Genomic DNA, 20,896 nt, shown 5'->3' on the forward strand with positions numbered 1-20,896 from the left:
TTTAAAGGAGTGGATTGTGAAATGTGTTGGAGAGAATAAAGAAACATTCATTTAAGAGAATGGTGTAATTTAGCCTATGATGAATTAAAAATTCAGTTGTTTTTTTTTTTGTTTTTTAGTTCAATTATTGTATTAATGAAAAATCGATCCACATGCCCAAATTTGTTATCTGTCGAATAAATATTTAACCTGGAAGTTGATTATAGAAATAGAAAATAATATAAAAATGAAAATGAAGGGGGAGAGTCCAGTCTGCCAAGATCGCAGTCTTGATATCTTCTTCAGACACCTCACTGAGCTCTCACCTTCAACGCTTCGATGGCGTCCTAATCAATTTCTCCCTCTCATTCCCTTATTTAACTCTCTTCTTTTCTGCATTCTCTCTCGCACAGATTCCTTTCGGGAGAAGAAACGATGAATTCGCTTCTGGCTTTTCTTTCGCCACTGCTTCCGTTCGTGGCCTCTCTTGTGTTTCTGCTCCTCTTTCTCGAGCAGATCTCTTATCTGAAGAAGAAGCGCTCTGTTCCTGGTCCTCCTCTCGTTTTCCCCTTCGTCGGCAACGCAATTCCTCTGGTTAGGAACCCTGCCCGTTTCTGGGAGATTCAGGCCTCTTTGGCTAAATCCTCCGGCGTTGGCTTCTCTGTCAACTACATAGCCGGAAACTTCATCGTCTTCATTCGCGACACTGAGCTCTCTCACAAGATTTTCGCCAATGTGCGTTCCGACGCTATGAACCTCGTCGGTCATCCCTTCGGGAAGAAGCTATTCGGTGAGGATAATCTGATTTACATGTTAGGCCAAAAGCACAAGGATCTGCGCCGTCGAATCGCTCCTAATTTCACGCCCAAAGCGCTCACCACATACACCGCGCTTCAGCAGATCATTATTCTAAAGCATTTGAAACTTTGGGATCAGAAGTCGTCGGAGTCCTCGCCGAAGCCGATTCCCTTGAGGTTTCTGGCTCGAGATCTTAACCTCGAAACCTCTCAGATGGTGTTCGTCGGGCCGTATTTAGGCGAAAAGGTTCGCGAGAAGTTCAGAGTCGATTACAACCTCTTCAATGTCGGCCTGATGAAACTTCCAATCGACTTGCCTGGAACAGGTTTTAGAAACGCGAGACTCGCCGTCAACCGGCTGGTGGAGGTCCTTGCCGACTGCGCTGAGAAGAGCAAGGTGAAGATGAAAAGAGAAGAAGAGCCGTCGTGTTTGATAGACTTTTGGATGCAGGACACCGTGAAGGAACTCGAGGCTGCAGCGGCGGCTGGCGAGGCGGAGCCTGTTCACACCAGTAACTACGAGCTCGGGCTGTATCTCTTCGATTTCCTCTTCGCCGCTCAAGACGCTTCAACTTCGTCGCTTCTGTGGGCCGTCAGTCTCCTCGACTCGCATCCCGAGGTGGTCGCCAAAGTTCGGGACGAAGTCAAATCAATCTGGTCGCCGGAATCTGACTCACTGATCTCATCAGAGCAGCTTCTGGAAATGAAGTACACTCAGGCAGTGGCCCGTGAAGTGGTCCGGTACCGCGCTCCGGCAACCGTGGTGCCGCACGTGGCGGCGGCGGAGTTCCCGTTGACCGATTCATACACGATTCCAAAAGGCGCAATCGTGTTCCCATCTGCGTACGAGTCGAGCTTCCAGGGTTTCATCGAACCGGAGCGGTTCGATCCGGACCGGTTCTCGGAGGAAAGGCAAGAGGACCGAATTTTCAAAAGAAACTTTCTGGCATTCGGTGCTGGGTCCCACCAGTGTGTTGGGCAACGGTACGCCTTCAACCAACTGGTTCTCTTCATCGCCATGTTTTGTTCGCTGCTTGATTTCAAGCGGCACAGATCTGACGGCTGTGATGAAATCGCCTTCAATCCCACTATCTGTCCCAAAGATGACTGCATGGTCTCCATCTCCCGGCGGTGCCCTCGATTCCCCAATCTCTCGCTTTAGTTATTTTCCAAATCTCCAAATTGCCCTCTTCCTCTTCTCTTCTCTTCTCTGTAGTTGCTGCANTTTTTTTTTTTTTTTTTTTTTTTTTTTTTTTTTTTTTTTTTTTTTTTTTTTTTTTTTTTTTTTATAGTTCTTTTTTCATATTTGTATCTGCGTGGAAAAACGAACGGCTGGGATTCTTTGGGGGGAGAGGGGGAATGTGTGTGTTTTTCGTTGATTTGATTATTGGAGCTGTCGATTTGGATTTAAAAGGAGGATGCTGGCCTGGCGATGACTTGTCCTTTCTAGTTAACAAATCAGCTTCACGTGGATGGGCCGGCCATCTGTCCATCCACTTATCTCATCACTACTTAATAATTTTATTATTTTGGGTTAGATATATTCTCTCATTTCCTAAATGTAATTACGCAATGATTTTTGGTTCATGTCGATATTTCTTTGCATGGAAATTCGATTTCCGACGTTGCCTTTCAAGTATCAGATCAGTTGATTAAAGCCTTAAAGCCTACACTAGAGGGGTTTGACCATTTTTGTGTTTATGGGACCCTCTCAGATGAGATGGTGATGTAAATGTCATTTTTGGATCATTTTTCAATACTACCAAATATTTATAGAATATATTTAGTGTAAATAAAAAAAAAATCCGACTTTATAGTTAGAAAATTTCCCATACTGTTTTACTAATAATAAAGTTATTTTTAAAAAATAATTCGCCCATTCTTATTTAAATTAATCGGGTAGAAAGTAACTAGTTTATGATAAATAAAATTAAATTTTATATCCAATAGAGTTCTAAAATTAAATTTATTAGACATAAAATTAAATTTTTAATAAATAATTTATTGAATAGAAAATTAATGGATGAAGAAGATATTTGTTATTAATTATTTATGGCGTCCATCAAAGTTGTTAGCTTATATATTATCCTTATGATCATCATTATTGGGAGGCTGTTGGTTGTCCAATGCATTTTACTTTGTTTTTTATGGTATGTATTACGTCACTCTATACATTTATTATTATTATTATTAGAATATTATCTCATTTATTTCATTACCGAATACCTCTAATAAATGAATAAATAGTCAATTTTAAAAAGACTTATCAGCGAGGGAGGAATAAAGAGGGGCAGATAGATATATATATATATATATATATTTGAAATTAATTAATTAATTATTATTTAAAAAAATGATCACTAGTTTTATAATAAAACTGTAAGACATTATTGTAAGGTTTTTCTAAAACATGAAATAAGTTTTTTTTTTTTTTTTTTGGAGTTTGTCAGTTAGTAAGTAAACAACTAATTCAACCAAGATTCAAATCTTTATTTTCCTTTTTATTTATTAAAAAGATGTCTTCAGTTTAACTAAAAGTTGGCAATTAGTATCCATTGCACATGCCAACAGTAAATATCTTTTTTTTTTAATAATATTTTTATATATTAAACATATATTTATAGTTTCCTTTTAATATATATATATATATTTAAACAAATATACTAATAATCTCCCTCCGTACACCCAATAGCTATAAAAATTACACATTTTTGCATACTACATTTTAATTTTTAAATTTTGTGATTTTACAACTTTTAAAAATTTCATTCATATTTTTAAACTTAAAATAAAAATAAAAAATATATTTATCACTAATTTTATAGATTAAAAAATACTCCTAAAATTTTAAAGTTTTAAAGTAAAAAAATACGTTTATAGCTCGTTAAAAAAATACCCGTCAATTTTCAAAAGTTGCATTAACATTACACCTCGTCACCTCCTATTTTTCTCTCTAATATGCTTCAATTTATGAATCAACTCTTTCCTATTTTCCTCTCTTTTTTCTCCTTATATCCTTCAACCAATGGGCCTCATCCAAGAGGTAATATTGGGCTTCCTGAATTGGGTGATTTGGGCCGCAGGGTTTGGCCCATTAACTAGACACGCAGAAAAAAAAACGGCGGGATTCATTGGAATTATAAATAATTAATAAAAAATAGTTTAATTTGATACAATTTTAAACATTTGTTAATCAATTACATTTTTCGAATTTTATTTTATATATTGAATAATACCACAAATATCAGTGCTACTTAAAGATTTATTATTATTATTTTTTATATATATAATTTTCGAAATACAAAATTTTTAAGATTTTAAATGAAAACAATCGCATAACTAAGTTTGGTCCAAATTTGTGATGTTGTCAAAGTTATTTTTAATTAATTTATGCATGAAAGAAACTCAATTAAAAATAGAGTTTAATTAAAAGAAAAAAAGAAAATACAATTAAAACATCCATTAGGGTTTTGGGCAAATTGCACCAAAAATTACAATGTATATAAAGACGACGGGAACTAGGGTTTTCGTTCCTGTCTTAGCCGCAGAAATCCTCCTCCTCAGAGAAAGCACCAGGCGGAGCGTCCAGAGCTCTACAATCGTCGCAAATGGTTACTTTCAGGGTAAGCTTCCCTGTCTGAAATCTAATGCTTTCTTTTATCTTTCTTTAGTTATAAGGTTCGCAGAATAAGTTAATGGAGGCGAGTTAAATTCATCTATCCTTCTCGCTCTCTTTGTATCTGTTATTTATGGAGCCGTTTGAAGGCAATGAAAGGAAATGGCTTGTTGATGCGGTTCAATTTGGGGTGATTTTTTTTTTTTTGCAGTTCCACCAATATCAGGTTGTGGGGAGGGCTCTCCCATCCGAAGCAGATGAGCATCCCAAGATTTACCGAATGAAGCTGTGGGCGACTAATGAAGTTCGCGCCAAATCCAAATTCTGGTGAGTTTTCTCGTGTTATTTGATGGCCTTGTTTGAAGAAGTGTTATTTAAGTTCTTTTGGATTTATAAAATCCAGTTTTGATGCCTGATTTTGAAGTGTTAGCTAAACCCTATTTCTCTCTTTGTTTTTATTTTTCTTGCTTTGTCATAGGTATTTTCTGAGGAAGCTGAAGAAAGTCAAGAAGAGCAACGGCCAGGTGCTCGCCATCAATGAGGTAACGTGTTTTTTTTCCTCACGCACTTCTTCCTGTTAGAAGGGTCTATAATTGTTATGCCGAGTATGTTTATCCGATCACATTGTAAATGAATGATCGCTCTGCTTTCATCTGGCATCGATCTGAACTATTGCTCTTTTGCTTCTTTGTAACCTGTTGCCATGATTAACTTGTTGTTCAGTGCTTTATCCCTCTTTGATGCGGTAGTGAAACTCGGAGGCGATTTTTATCCTTTGGATTGTTTTGAAGTATTGTCATTGTGAGCGTAAATGTGAAGAACTTATTGTGGGATGAGAAATTGGGTGTTTTGTTTTGTTTTGTTGTAACATTGATTCAATATACAATCTTCCTACTATGAATTTGTGATGCTTTTTGAATCGTGAATCTTGTAATACAAGAGAAAAAATTATCAGCCGTGTTGATGAATGATTTTGATGTGTCCGTATGGGGGAAGTTTCCTCTGTGATTGCAATGGATGTCTTGGTGTAACGAAGTTTGGCATCAATGGTGATTTTTTCCTCCAAGTTGTGTTCCATAGCTATTTTCTGGAGTTGGGTTGCTGAGTTCTAACATGGATATTACTGAATCACTAGCTATATTATTCTGTTGGGTTTTTCTAATGGAATCGTCATTGTCTTCAGATCTTTGAGAAGAATCCAACGAAGATCAAGAACTATGGTATTTGGTTGCGTTACCAAAGTCGCACGGGTTATCACAACATGTACAAGGAGTACCGTGATACCACCTTAAATGGAGCTGTGGAAGCAATGTACACCGAAATGGCTTCTCGCCACAGGGTCAGGTCTCCTTGCATCCAAATCATCAAGACAGCAACCGTCCCTGCTAAGCTTTGCAAGAGGGAAAGCACCAAGCAATTCCATGACTCCAAGATCAAGTTCCCCTTGGTGTTCAGGACTGTTAGGCCACCCACCAGAAAGCTGAAGACCACTTACAAGGCTTCAAGGCCCAATTTATTTATGTAATTTGCTTGTTTAAGGAATATGAGAAAAAGCTACCAGAGTTGTCTTATTTTGAAATCTTCGTTAGAGACCTTCTTATCAGCTGTTCTTCAACGTTTCTCTTCTTTTTATATATTATGGGATCAGACATTAATTTTTTGGGTTTGTCATTTGGTTTCTCATGGAAGTGATCAGCGCCTTATTTAGTCTATGAATGTCATATTGCCCTCCATACTTGTGTTGCCTACTGTTGGCTATCAGGTAATCGATGCATGACAAGTAATGGAATCCTGTGGTTTTATGTGCGACTCCCATCGCCCAAGACCAACTTGTGGGATCTTGTAATATTCATTTGAATGATTGTTTGATTTAGTTCAACATTGCAACATAGATTTAGTGTTGCAATAGATTTATGGACTAATGTTCGATTTATTCAATCACATAGTTTGGGCTCCTAGAATATGGCGCCCTTGGGGCTTTCTATTTGATTGTATCGAAAGGCCCAATGAATTGGGATTTCCCTATTGGGCTAGGTCATTTCGGGGCAAGCGGATCATTTCTGATGAAGAGAATGATTCGGAGTTCTTGCAGAGTGGAACCGTGCAGTACCAGACACGAGATAGATCTTCCAACGAACAAGACTTTTTTCGAATAAGCCAATTCATTTTGGATCCTGCAGATCCACTCTTTTTCCTATTCAAAGATCAGCCTTTTGTCTCTTTTTCGCGTTGAGAATTCTTTGCAGACGACTATGATGCCATTTTTGTAATAGTTCAAGTCTAGCAGATTTTGTCATTTGTAATAGCTTAAATCTATTGTTCTCAAATCTATTGTTCTTGGCCAAATTTTAGATTAAAAATATCTCATTCACAATTTTAAAATTATAATTGTGTTCATATAATTTTATTAAATTTAATCTTCTAACGATTATAAATCATATTTTTCTAAAATTAAGGTGTGTTATAATTTGAAAATAATATAATAATAATAATAATATCACGGGTCGAATTGAACCAGGTTAGGTTTAATTTGAGGTCCACTCCCGGCCCGAATCATCGGCAATCAATAAACCGTATTGAGTCACATACAGAAGGTACAGATTGAAGGGCGAGCACGACCGGTTTCATCTCCGACTTCGCAGAGAAGAAGAATCTAAACAAGTAGGGCATCTGAATTCCTCACATTTTCTTTCTTCGATTGCTCCTTCACCATTACTGGAGAAGATGGGAGAGGAGGGAAAGAAGAAGAGGGTGGTTGTAGAATCGCTGGGATGGCTGACGGAGTCTTCGATCATGCCGAAAAAGCACAAGGCCATAGCTGGTGTCGGCGCATCTTCAATCATGGAGCTCAAGGCTCACCTCTACAAGTCTCAAGAAGAGTCCAAAAAGACCAAGGAATTGGCTGGCCCCGACGTCGAGTTCCACCGTGCGAAGAAGAAGATTACTCCCAAAGACCTTCTCTCCTCCCACAATTCAGGCGTCGAGGCCCGCGCTCTCAAGTATGTTTTCGATTTCTTCTTTTATGAGTTCCTATTTTAATTTTTGTGGTTGAATTTGTGAGCGTCTGTTTGGATTTGGTCATTGGAGTTTTGGGGTCTACGAGCATCGAAGATTGCATTGGATTTGTTTTTCTAATAGCTTTTCACTTTAGATTCTAAGCGAGAATGGAATTGATTCATGTGAGTCTGAAAGATCATACCTGAATCAAATGAATGTTTGCAGAATGAAGAGCTAAAAGTAACCTAATTTCATCTGTCAAGGGAAAGTGTCTGAACATTTAATCGATGCATGGCATTAATAACTTGTCATTTTAGAGCCAAATATTTAGAGGATGTGAGGCAAGTCCTTAACATGGATGATGGACTGATGTACTCATCTTGCCACATTCCGTAATAGGTAACCCCATTTGATGTTTTTTGATCTGATTTTGCCACTGTATTTACTCTGATCATGATTGAGGAAATATGGTTTAGTTTAGGAAAACCACCTCTCATAGTTGGAATTGCATCTTCCGAAGATCCTTAATTGAGGAAGATATCTCCGAATGGCCCTTCAAGCCTTCCAGCTCGTTCTAAGTTTGCTCCCTTTTCAATTCTGATACAAAATTAGGGCCTTTTCCATTCTCTAGTGGACTTTGCATTGAATGGTAAATTTCCCAAAAAAATTTAAAAAATTTCTATAGGAGTTCAACCTTGAAAGTATCACCACACGTATAATCCAGAGAGATATCCAAACAACCTCACTCCAGGTTGGTGTCTTTTGAATGATACCGAGACACAAGGTCACTTATTTTGCTTTGTTCTTTTGTTAAAAAATTGGCATGTGGCACTCTTCCTAACAAATTAAATGGTATCCTGGCTACCATCTTGACTTGGCATCATCATCCTTTTATGAAGAAAATGGGGATTCTTTGGCTAAAAATTTGGTAATGGATTGCTTCAATCGCCTACTCACCAATGCTGAATTTGAAGGGCAAATGAAGGACTTTCAGTTTGGTAATGAAGGGTTAAGCATCAACCACCTTCAATTTGCGAATGATATAATCCTCTTCTCTAATTTACCACATGTCTCCTCCATAAAAAACATGATCAAGATCGTAAAAACCTTCGAAAGCTTCTCTGGACAAAATATCAATCTCCAGAAAATAGAGATTGTGGGCATCAATGTTAGCATAAAATTATCGAAGACATTGCCAATGGAATACGGTTGTAAAAAGGGTGAATGGCCAAATATGTACCTAGGTTTACCTTTAAAGGGAATCCACATATCCTTCTCCTTCTGGAAGACCATTGTTAAAAAATAGAAAGAAGGCTATCAACGTGACCATCATGTTATACTTCCAAAGGTAGAAGACTCACCCTAATACAAGTCATATTGTCCAACCTCCCCACAAAAAGTTGTTACCGGTATAGAAAAATTATTCAGAAACCATGTGGAAAGATGGCTCACACCTGTCCGATGGAATATCATGAATCTCCCAATAGACAAGGGAGGATTTGGTCTATTTTTAATGAAGGAGAAGAACAAAGCTGTCTTTGCCAAATGGATATGGAGATAACATCACAAAGGAAATGTCTTGTGGAGAAAACTTATACAAGCTAAATATACTCCATAAATCAACTCTCTCCAACTTCCGCAAAGGGACCATGGAAGTACATAAAAAAATATCAAAACCTCATCACTATCCAAATTTGCCATAGTGGGGGTGATGGAGGAAGCACATTTTTTTTGAGCTGATCCATGGATTGAAAACACCATGCTAGCCTTGTAGTATCCATTTTTGTATGGGTTGTCTCATAACAAAACAACCACAATCAAAGAAACATGGAATGATGTCTAACAATTCCTGGGAGCTGAAGCTTAGTAGGAACCTAAAGGATAATGAAGCTATGGAATGAGCCAAATTAATTCTCGTTCTTGCCTCAGTTGTATTGTCTAAAGAAGCAAACTCATTGACATGGCTTCCCGGTGTTGATGAGGTCCTCTCTACAATATCTGTGATGATGGATATAAGGAAAAAAGTAGAAGCAATAAACTCCACGCTAGCAAAGACAATATGGAAAGGAAATCACCCAAAAAGGTGAGGTTCTTCTCCTAGGAAATAGCACATAAAGCCATTAGCATAAGTGAAAATCTACAAAAAAAAGAATGTCCTATATGACTCTATTTCCAAGTTGGTGCCAATTATGCAAGAAAGACAACAAATCACAAAGCCACCTATTTATGCAATGCACATACGTTCAAAATTTTTGGACAAGAATTCTCAATATTTTCGGATGGCGTCTCACTTTTTCTAGGTAGGCAAAGGATTTATTGGACACGGTTTTAATGTACCACCCCTTCAAGAATGCAAAAGCCTTGCTATAAAAAAAACCTCATCATAGCTTTCTTCAACAATGCGATTTACCATGCTATATCTTGGTGTAAATTGTCCTCCCTCGTTGTAAATTGGGAAGGTCTTTTGTAAACATCATGGAACAACCTAACTTTCAAACATAAAATTAACTTCCAACGGCACAATAAAACTTTTTGATATTTTTCTAGAAACTGTTTTTGGTATTGCTCTATCTAGATGTAAACGTTGCTGTATAGTCTAAATGTCTTTTTTTTGTCTCCCTTGTAATCTTCCTTGGACTAGGGATTTGGCTCTTTTTNTTTTTTTTTTTTTTTTTTTTTTTTTTTTTTTTTTTTTGCAACATTTCATATCATCAATGTAATGCCTTTTTCCTATTTCCCAAAAAATGGAAAATTTTACGACAGGCAGGTTGGGTATCCTTGCTCCCAGTCCAAGTTACAGTCTTAGGAAGAGGTCGTACACAACCTGATTATTTGGAAGTGGGACATTTGGCGTCTACGCGTCCACTATATTTGTAATTCTAAGTTCAAATTTCAAATTCTAGCCCAAGATGGGGGTGGGGAAGATAGAATTCAAGAGTTTGTAAGGTACCCTCCATCGGCTTTTTGGCCTAGGAAAAAGGAAGAGAGGTGAACTCTTCGTTTTCTTAGCAAAAGAGGTCATTTATCCCGCAGTGTAGTATGGCTATTTCGAGTGAAGGCAATTTTTTTTTTTTTTTTTTTTTCTGGATTCCATCCCTTCAGATTATATTCTTTGACAGACTCAAGTTAAGGTGTTTTAAACGTATCCTACTTCCTGTCCTTTTTATTATTTCCTTAGAAATAGGCAATTAGTGCTCAATGGAAGAATGAAAGCGACAACAGTTGTATGTGCAGGGGTAATAATGCTGACAGACTCAATTACTTCCTGCCTTTTTATTATTTGACAGACTCAAGTAATAGTGCTGAGATTACCTAGATGAGTGCATGCGTTTTTTTTTAGTACAAAAAATATGTGCAGGGGTATATGGGTGTTGAGATTTGAACCTCCGACCTCAAGGGAAGGAGTATATGCCAACCGATGCTAAATTATGCTCATGCGAGATGTCTTAGTTTTTTCCACAGCAATTATTTGGTGTATTATTCGTTTTTTTTTTTAATGTCCTTGTTTAGACTAAAACAATTGTGCTAACAAGTTGTTGTCTAATATATTTCTGTTAAAATCCAGGGATAAACTTGAGCTGAAAGCTATTAAGGATGGATCGGTAAGCTATGCTGCACTAGAGAAGAAGGCTGCGATATATGACAAGCTAGTGAAAGGGGAACTCTCAGATGAGGAAGATCAGGAGAAGTATTGTGTGGATTTTTTCCGCAAGAATCTTGAGCAGGACGAATCACAGCTACCACAACACCATGATGCTTCTGAACCCGGAGAAACGGACACTCCAGAAGATGAGACCGAGCCATCGTTCTTGTTTAACTCAAAGACAACAGGACTTGGGAGGACGTCTGGAATAGTGGACAACAACGAGCATAAGCGCTTTGTGAGGTAAACTCCTCTTTCCCCTGTTTTGGAATTATCAAATACCAAACAAGCCCTTGGCTAGCAGCTTCCATTATAACATTGTTCTGAAATGAGGCTCACTCATTGATTATTTTGATATTGGTTTTCTTCAGGGAGGTTCATGAAGAAGTAAATCAAGCAAGAGAGAAGGCGTCCGAGCTGAAATTTCGTAGACAAGAGCAGGCCGCAGCACGTCGTGAGAAATTGAAACAGGCATATCTCCGTAAACAAATAGAGAAGTTGAAGGCTTCATCAAATTCAGGACAAACGTAACAGAGGAAGAGAAGTATAGAGTGCTTTAGTACCAATTTACCTCGGAAGCAGCGAGACATTGCTTCCATTGACAGCTAATAGACAGACCTTCGTCCCCATAAATAAAGCCTTTCTATTCCCAAACCTTCTTAATTTTCACCTTGTATTTTAAATTGGACATGTCATGGAACTAGCTAACTTTGTGCTCCACTCTATATAAAATCAATGTCACGAAACAAAAAGATTGTGGCTATTGCTGAAAAATCAGAATTTTGTGATCTGGAGGGCGTTTCTTCTTCCTTTCTCAGTTCTTAAATTCTTTCTTTATGTTCACATTAAAAGCAAGTAAGCTACACATCAACGTTAGCAAATGAATGTATTAACAGAAACAATACATTATAATGCAGTGAAATATAGCATGAATATCCCAAGGGGGCTTGGAAAATGAGGCACTGCCACCAGGAAGCAAGATATCAAGTGCTTCAATTCCGAGGATAAGATGGCATCTGAAGACGACTACCTCTGCTTTATGGAGCCAAAGAGATCCTCATACGAACGCTTTGGCGCATCGGCTCGAGAGACAATTTCAACAACCTTGTAAGAGGCTTGGGAATGAACCAATGCCTCAACAGCTACTTCTGCAACTAAATCTCTTGATATGCTTCCTTCATAAAGAGTATCCTAAAAACAACCAAGATTCAGTCATGCGCCTAAATGTCATAGAGAAGCAATGATCGATCAAGGTAAACAAGAGAAAACTGTGATTACTTCTGCTGTCATGACTAAATTTCCGGTAGGAGGCTCATTTTTCAAGCCTCCAGGCCTTATTATTGTGTAGTTAATACCCGATTTCCTGATGTGCTTCTCCGCCTGAAGCTTTGCAATCAAGGTGAGCCCCAAAACATTTAAAAAGATATAAGCTGGGTTGAGAATCTGTCCCATTGCAGCTCCATTGACTAAAATGGAACTGATCAGAATAAACCTGTTTATGCCCAACTCACGGCATGCTTGAACAAGGTTTACAGTGCCAAAATTGTCAACCTGCCAGTAACACAAACATTTTGAGAATATTTTCCTTTCTTAATACAACAAATAGAGATACGGAGATTTGTACATAACAATAACACCACATTGAATGTTCATTTTACAAAGTTACTAATAACTGCACATTTGTTCACTTTCTTCTTTTCACATATATATATACATGTGTATGTATGTATATATGCATGCATATGTATTTATATGTATATCTCTAATTATCGAGGGTGCTCAAGCTTTAACTTACACACCTCAACTAATTTACAGGACTAACACCATATGTTGACTTTGAAAATCTCGTTGGATCTTCAATTTTTAGTTGGTCGCATACTCCACTTATGACTTCAAAAACACCATGAGATCTCATCGGTTATTAGACCAATTCCATGGTGGTTTAAAAATTGTCAACCTTCATGAGTGATAGTAACACACATTCTGATCTTCATTTTTAGTCCTAGGCATTAGTATGCTGATTTGAAATATCAGATAAATGGACAAAATTTCTAACCTAGAATTGTGTAAGGGAGACATGAATGAAATTTGAGACCCGAACACCATCACAATATTTCCTATCATTGCCCCACCTTTCCAAGTCTCAATTTTCATAAAAATTTCTAATGTATTTCTATTTGAAATGGTTACTTTTGAATGAGGAGTAATTTTTTTATAACAAAAATTGCAAAACTGTTTTTTTTTTCTTTCTCTAATTTTNAGGAGTAATTTTTTTATAACAAAAATTGCAAAACTGTTTTTTTTTTTTTTTTTTTTTTTGAATTTAGCTTCAATTTTCGACGAGAGACAGTTTATTTTGAACTCGTGGGAAGGAGAAGTGATATTTGACCAGTTTGGCGTGCCTTTAAGAAAATTAAAAAGAAAGTAAAAACAGATAATTTAAAATACACCTATTTTCTACGCAACTTTCGTGGCAGTTAAGGAGGAAAAATACTGAAGCACTGAGCGTTGAGATTTGAAGTTCAAATATTCGAGAAATTTGAATGGCATTGAAAGCAAACCTTCCATGGCGCAAATAAGTCCCATCCTCGGCGAAACCCCGTAGCACAAATTACAGCTTCAGAATCGGAACCTATGGCTTCTGCCAACTTTGCAGAGCCTTCAGTCACATCCGCTCTTACCTGTTATAAGATTAACAAAATTGAATTGCAACTGAAATAATTCAAAAAAATTCCCAATGAAATTCCGAAAAAAATTAATGGACAAACTTACAATTTGAAGATCTGGATTGCCTGGGGAGAGAGTAGTTTTAGCCTTACTTACGTCTCGAACCCCGGCCTTGACTGCGAAGCCCCTTGCCAGCAACTGCTCCACAATCCTTTTTCCAGTACTACCGGATGCACCAGCCACAAAAATCTTTTTCTTCACATTTAAATTGTCCTCGCTTTGTTTCTCTGCAACTTCTTCCGTAATTTCATTTCCTTCCATCTGCCAATAGGCAATAGAACTTCGAATAATTCACTAGAATTCATAAAAACCTAAAAATAAAAAAGCCTGGTGACTTCATATCCTTTCCGCAACATCATGTACGCGAGCAGCGAAAAGGAAATTCATGTCTAGTAGTCCTCATAGTGTGCTAGTGACATTTTACTCCCTAAACAACTCGAAGTAATGGAAATCCAGCATAGAATAGGGACAAGAATTACCTTGTAGGAGTTGAGAATGGAGATGGAGGCGAACTTCTTGGAGGAGGAGGAAACGGCGAGAAAGGATTTGCAGAGAGGACAGAAATGGAGACGTTGAGAGTTCGATTGGAAGAAGGAAGAAGTGATGGTGTTGGGAAGGGAAAGAAAGGCCATTGCCGAGCCACAGATCTCCTTCCCGCGGCTCTACTAGCGCCATGTAATCCCATTTTTTATTCGAGTCCTTAAAAATAATAGCATTTTAGTCTCACATTTTAGATTTCTTTCGTCTATTTATTTTTCATAAATTTTAAAATTAATTCCGACAGTAGTTTATTGTCAATTTTTTCCAACAAAAATGGTCTTTATTAAAATTGACATTACAGAGTATTCACAACAATGTATTTTACTATATAGATACTATTATTATTGTTTAACTAATTTCCACAACAATTTAAAAATTGAAATTTATTGAAAATAAATTGAACAAATGAAAGTATATAATAAAATCTAATTTACCGGGTGGGACAAAGTAGTATTTTCACCCCTAATTTTCCTACTTTCCACTCCCTTAATTTTTCTTACTTTTGATTTTGTCCAAACAAAAACAAAATATATATATATAAATAAATAAATAAAGTAGGCCATCTTGCCCCGAGAACAATGAAAATAATTTGATTGCAACTACATCAAAAATCGGGATTCTAAGACATGAATACATGCTTTCTCATATTAGTGTGAAAACTTAAAAGAAATTCACGACCATACTTTTTTTTATGTGAGGTTCTTAAAGAAACTCACGATCAAGCTTTTTTTACTTTATTTACTCAACTTATACCAGGCCTCGTAAAAGTAGAGTACTACTGATCGAGGACTGGAGTAGGTCAAACTCTAGGCGGGCGGTACAGAAATCTTGAAACAAATATTTAATAATTAATTTTAAAATTTGCATTCCTCTTCTCGGTGGTTGGTTTATGTTCTACCAAATTTTAAAGGCTGCACTCATGGTGGGAGGGAAAAAAACAAACTGAAGTAACGACGGCTTTACCTATGTTAAGTTCCTGCTTAAAATAGTCCTCACGATTCATGATATCATATGCACCACGCCATCAGCTATCATTACCCTGTTATCATCTTGCAGTCTCTGCAAATTTTCAAACTGTAAGAATTAGTCCCTCAAACAATATAATTTAAGATTAAGAAAGCTTAGTAACAGATGCTGGCCTAGATCAAATTACTTCAAAGCAAAGTATCTTCGTTATTTAAAATTGTTTTTATTTACCTGCAAGAGCAACATTATTTCAGCTGTAGCGAGTATCTGCTGCAGCATTAACGATATTCTCAATGTCTGCAAAAGATTGACATCCAAGTGGTTTGCACGCATGTGCTGACCAAATAAAGAATTGAATGCTTCTATTCTGCAAGATCATGGTCAAAGAATTTGAATGAAAATGGAGATAATTCTTTAAAAAAGTGAGAATAAGATGTGGTGAAGGCTGCGTGATTGCTAGCAGTATAAAACACCTTTGTGCAGACAGATCAAGTACAGGTTCAGTAGGAGGATCGTCGATTTCCATGGCAGAGAAACAGTTGAGACTTGGCAACAGAAGGATCACCAACCATCATCATGTTGATATCACTGGAAGAATAAAATAATACTGTGTTTAGTAGAGAAACATTGTTAGCTACAAGAACAGTCCTAGAGAAAAAGATTGCATACTTTAGTTCTCTACCAGAAGTCATAAAAGGGTTAAACATGTATATAAAAACCTTAATTTTTAATCGGCACCACACTTTCATAGAGAAAATGAAAGGTTGTACAAGAAGTCACAAGATATGTAGTAATGTTCTTAGACAACAATCCTGCAAGCTACCTGAACACTCCGTTCAAGCTGCCCTTGGTTATTCTTGGAAGAGCTTTATATATTCCTACAATAGTCACACGATCACCTGGCTTGCAACAGTCAACTAAGTCATCTTCAACTGACATCCACTGTTCGTGGAAGCTGACCAGGCGCTGAATTCTCAGGCATTTCTTGCATTGATAAGTTTTGATGATCTTTATATCCACACAAGCCATACTCGGTAATCAACAAGTTGCCATTTTCATCCTGAGAAAACAATTTATTTCAGCACAATTTCTTGAGTATTGAAGCATAATTACTTGTAAAACAATTAATGTGATTTACCCTCTGGGATACACAGATCCAGTGGGCAAGCCCATGTTGTATGTAATGTCACGGTATTCATGGCTGGTAAAACTCCTAGTTGTGGGGCAGAAATGAACACTTTTGACAACTTTTGGTCTAACAAGAGAACCTATATCCAGTGATCACCGAATCAAACGAACACAATAATTTAGAAGACAAACATCAAAATTATTGTGAGATACAATCAGAAAGTTCTTTCATTCGATATTTCAAAATTTTAAACCAACCAACACCATGTATATGACCGAAGATAATTCCAAAATTAACGGACAGTGTGATTGTAGTTTTAAAGCTTAAGACAACTAAACTAAATTTTCATTAAAATAAAACAATTTCATATCTGAGTTGAGATAAATTCTGCAATCACACGAGCACATCATGCATGAAAACTAGACCTTATTAGTTTCAGAATTTTATATAGAATCCATATTACTGTAAATTTCCAATCGAACAAGAATGTAATTGAGAGAAGATCAGAGATGTTGATTATGAGGCGATGTCGCTTATGATTAATCATGGCTTTGATCTCGTCCATGTAAATTCCTTTCCCAACCTGATTCAAACCAGTAAACAAATAAACAAACATTGTGAGGAGACGTTAAAGCAACAGAAGAAGAAGTGTGTGAGGATTTAGGAAAAGAAAACGCACATCCTGTTCAAGGAATTCCAGAAAGTCTCGCTTGTGAGCAGCCCTGATTTCTTCACCAACGTCCATTTCGCTGGTCCTGACTTTCCTCTCCTGAGCTTCTTCGTCGACGAACCGGCGGAAATAGACGGCGAGTGAGAGAAAACATTGAATAGAGTAACAAAACGCTTGCGATTGGCCATTGCCAAGACAGGTTAAGATTTGGCGCGAAAATTGTTTTTAGGCGGAATTTTCCTACACGGCCCATACATCCAAGTCCAGTTCAACGGGCCGCAAATTAATGTCGGCCCATAGGCCCAAACTCATGGGCTGCAAATTAATATCGGCCTATAGGCCCAAACTCATGGATCGCAAATTAATATCGGCCCATAGGCCAAACTCATGGGCCGAAAATTAATATCGGCCCATAGGCCAAACTCATGGGCCGAAAATTAATATCGGCCCATAGGCCGCAAATTAATGTTGGCCCATCGGCCCAATCTCATGGGCTGCCTAAATGTTCAAAATTAAATTAATGAAAAAAAAATTCTACCAAAATTTTGGGATTAAAGAGGAAATGATTTTCTTTTCATTTATGGTCAACCTTCACACGTGGCCTAGAGCAATCGAACAAGATTCTAGTGGCTTGGAGAACTCCAAACCGGTTCAGAACTTAGGAAAATCGAGTTCGGGCCGAGCCGGAGCTTACCAAGTGAAGACCGAGCAGAACGGTGCGCACATCCATGGCGAAAGCGAAAAAGCCCCAGAAATCACCTTCAACCGCCGCGCACGATTCTTCCGAAGCGTTCGAAGAAGCGTCACAAGAGTAAATACTACGCCCCAAAACCCTGCTCCTTTAAATTCACGGGCATCGTTTTCCGAGCAATCCTTCTGAATTTTCTTTTGGCTTACAAGAACAAGAAAAACCATGAATCAAAGTAATAGCGCGTAATGAGTACACTGAACGTCTTATACTGTTTAGAATACTTGAGCAGGACTGCTTGCTTTAGCTCTTTCAAGTGTTTCCTTTCTCTCTTGATGTTACGGTGAATTGAACTCTGAGTTGCTACTTTTCAATTATCCCTTCCGAAGTTTGGTAAACATATTAACTGTGGGAATGAGTTATGTGAATTTCGATCCCGTTGGGCTTTTGTAGTTTATTCAGTTATGAAAAATTGGTGATTGTTAAAATGATTACCAAGGTCCATAATTTGTTCCCCCTCCCCTCTATTTCTGAGTATGTTGTTCATTACAAATTTTTTGGAAATCTTCAGGGATACGGGATTATGTGTAAAAAGAAGCGAAGAGATGAAAAGGTCAGCAAAAGCTCGCAGATTTAATAGCACGGAGAAGAGTACGAAGACAAATAAGAGGCCAAAATCAAATCAGAAGAAGAAAAATGATAAAATTGATGTCAATAAGCCGAAGAAGCCACCTACGGCTTTCTTTTACTTTTTGTACGTTCCCTTCTCTCACTGTCATCTCATTTAAGAAGTTACTTTGTTGGGCACTTGAATTGCGTAAGTCAACCTTAAACATTTTCATGGTTCTAATGCACACATGTTAATGGAGGGGTATCGTCAAATTTCATGACAAACTTGATTTGGTTATGAATGTATGGCTTTTGGCTTTTGGCTTTTTAAGTGGCTGCAATATGAACTGCTTGCAATCTGTAAGAGTAACGCTCATATGCTTATACGCAATGCATTTCGTTCTTCATTTTGTATTTATGAGCATCATGATTATCCTCTTGTAGTTGTCTTCCAAATGCTTCTTTCAGTCTGAACTGAATGGAGTACTTTTCATGCCTCATATGTATATTTTTGGGTGGATATGGTTTGATATTGCAGCTTCAATGTGAGGTTTTGAGCCGGTTGAGGCCGTCCTGCTCTGTATACACCTAAGAAACGATATTTACATGCTTTTGTGAACTTGTAATTTTGACAATCTAATTGAAACGTCCGTAGTGTCTTGAGTAGAAGAGATGGACGTGTAGAACTGCATCAGTTACTGCTGTAAGTTTCTATGATGGATATTGGAGGTGACTTATTGAGCTAAAGTCTTATTTATTTATTTTATTTTATATAGTTGAGAACAGTCATCTTTTGCACACTATTGATTTCTAAATTTTTTAATTGATTGAATCGTCCTAGTCATACTTCTTGATTCGTGAAATGTAGTTAATTTGTTGGGTGTCGCCTTGCAATGTTGCTTTTCACTTCACCGTTATCATATTCAGCATATGCAGGCCAACAGTTGCGATAGCAAGAAGAGTTTTCCTTTAGTCTTCTTAGCACTCTTATTGTAGTACCATATTTGATGAAACCTGGCACCATTTAGGACTTCAGCTTACAGAACTTAATTGTATTTTCATTCTCAAGGGATGACTTCCGCAAGGAATTTCAAGAACAGAATCCAGATGTCAAGTCGATGCGCGATGTAAGTTTGGGAAAGTTGAATGCTAGTCCCTCTGGCTTTGTTGGGTTTCCTCCCATCTGTCTATCCTTTCTTCTTACCTTGATACTTTTGATTCCATACCTCAGGTTGGCAAGGCATGTGGGGAGAAATGGAAAACAATGACATATGAGGTTAATGTTCTGTCGATGCTTAACTTTGTCTAAATTTTGTGATTGATAAGAACTTCTGTGAGATCCCACATTGGTTGGAGAAGGAAACGAAACATTCCTTATAGGGGTGTGGAAACCTCTCCGTAGCAGACGCGTTTTAAAACCTTGAGGGTAAGCCCAAAAGGGAAAGCTCAAAGAGGACAATATTGGCTAGCGGTGGGTTTGGGCTGTTACAACTTCAATTTATTCTCTATGCAAAACTTAGATTGTTATGAATCCTAGCAATTTAGCTTTCATTGATTTACCTTCAAGCTTTCTTCAGATGACAATGACATAGGCACGAATATGGGGTTTTTACTTTGTTGTTACTTTTTTCCTTCTTCCTTTTGGGGGTGGGGGGCTTATTGAGGGATGGTTTGGGATCGGTGTTAGAAAAGTCACAGAATCATGCAGCTGGTTATTGTCTGTCAAAAGAAAAAAATACATATCATGCAGCTGGTTTACACTTCTAAAATTAGACGTTATGATGTGACTGCTGTTGACTATTCATTACAATACTGAACGGTTATGATCGGTGTATGCTACGTAGCTGCCTGCTAATCTGGGTGTCTTATTATAGGTTACTAGTTCGAATTAAGACTCGATAAATGAAATATTCATTATGGAAGTTGATGGCATCGTAGAAGCTAAATTACTATTTTCTTTTTCCAAAAAAGAACAACAACCTAAAAGCTCCATGTATTTGGTTTCTTATATCAGGAAAAAGTACAATATTATGATATTGCTACAGAGAAACGTGCGGAGTTTGATAAAGCCATGGCAGAATATAAGAAGAGGAAGGTAAGCTCTGCTTTGATTTGCTGATTAAAGCGAACAGAAAAATTATTCCATGTTTTGGAAGATAAAAACAGAGAATGAGCTTTGAACAACTCATTGCAGGAAAGTGGAGTAGATCAAGAATCTGAGGAAGATTGGGAGATTGATGAATAATAGCTGGTATTATGTAGGAAGAGCTTGTGCAAGGGCAACAAGTTTTTTGTTTTTCTCTTACCCCGTTCCCTTTGTTGTCTTTTTAGAACTGCTAATATTTATTTTCTGTATAAATTTCTGCTGCAAATAGCTTTTTTATTCATAGATAATTGGTTAGATTTAGATCAGGGCCTTACAATATACATCAAAGAGTTCAACGTATATGTAGACGTTCGAACTCGCTTCTATTGTTAACCGAATGTAATTGCTTGTAGTGCAGTTGATCAAATGTGTTTCTCGACAGGAATCTA

General features: G+C 37.4%; 5 protein-coding genes across 5 annotated transcripts; 4 read left to right on the plus strand and 1 right to left on the minus strand.

Moving 5' to 3' along the window:
- The first annotated feature begins 203 nt into the window (after positions 1–203).
- Positions 204–2,313, plus strand: LOC111803380 (cytochrome P450 710A11-like). Its single transcript, XM_023687747.1, has one exon. The coding sequence runs from the start codon at positions 415–417 to the stop codon at positions 1,936–1,938; it is 1,524 nt and encodes a 507-aa protein (XP_023543515.1). The 5' UTR covers positions 204–414; the 3' UTR covers positions 1,939–2,313.
- Positions 2,314–4,256: 1,943 nt separating this feature from the next.
- On the plus strand, positions 4,257–6,063 carry LOC111803383 (60S ribosomal protein L18a). The gene is made up of 4 exons (XM_023687750.1): positions 4,257–4,399; positions 4,604–4,719; positions 4,871–4,934; positions 5,576–6,063. The coding sequence occupies exons 1-4, from the start codon at positions 4,385–4,387 to the stop codon at positions 5,915–5,917; spliced, it is 537 nt and encodes a 178-aa protein (XP_023543518.1). The 5' UTR covers positions 4,257–4,384; the 3' UTR covers positions 5,918–6,063.
- A 905-nt stretch (positions 6,064–6,968) lies between these two features.
- Positions 6,969–11,820, plus strand: LOC111803954 (uncharacterized protein At4g18257-like). The gene is made up of 3 exons (XM_023688577.1): positions 6,969–7,391; positions 10,955–11,275; positions 11,404–11,820. The coding sequence occupies exons 1-3, from the start codon at positions 7,117–7,119 to the stop codon at positions 11,561–11,563; spliced, it is 756 nt and encodes a 251-aa protein (XP_023544345.1). The 5' UTR covers positions 6,969–7,116; the 3' UTR covers positions 11,564–11,820.
- On the minus strand, positions 11,771–16,650 carry LOC111803953 (uncharacterized protein At2g34460, chloroplastic-like). The gene is made up of 10 exons (XM_023688576.1): positions 16,404–16,650; positions 16,089–16,325; positions 15,739–15,853; positions 15,497–15,632; positions 15,263–15,358; positions 14,239–14,458; positions 13,805–14,020; positions 13,594–13,713; positions 12,311–12,583; positions 11,771–12,223 (listed from the first exon to the last, which is right to left on the minus strand). Exons 6-10 carry the CDS (start codon positions 14,389–14,391, stop codon positions 12,059–12,061), a joined length of 927 nt encoding a protein of 308 aa, XP_023544344.1. The 5' UTR covers positions 14,392–14,458; positions 15,263–15,358; positions 15,497–15,632; positions 15,739–15,853; positions 16,089–16,325; positions 16,404–16,650; the 3' UTR covers positions 11,771–12,058.
- Positions 16,651–17,644: 994 nt separating this feature from the next.
- Positions 17,645–20,888, plus strand: LOC111804013 (high mobility group B protein 14). Its single transcript, XM_023688657.1, has 6 exons — positions 17,645–17,875; positions 18,324–18,506; positions 19,431–19,488; positions 19,593–19,637; positions 20,376–20,456; positions 20,556–20,888. The coding sequence occupies exons 1-6, from the start codon at positions 17,793–17,795 to the stop codon at positions 20,604–20,606; spliced, it is 501 nt and encodes a 166-aa protein (XP_023544425.1). The 5' UTR covers positions 17,645–17,792; the 3' UTR covers positions 20,607–20,888.
- Positions 20,889–20,896: the final 8 nt, after the last annotated feature.

Source organism: Cucurbita pepo, chromosome LG10 (genome assembly GCF_002806865.2).
Source record: "Cucurbita pepo subsp. pepo cultivar mu-cu-16 chromosome LG10, ASM280686v2, whole genome shotgun sequence".
NCBI lineage: Eukaryota > Viridiplantae > Streptophyta > Magnoliopsida > Cucurbitales > Cucurbitaceae > Cucurbita > Cucurbita pepo.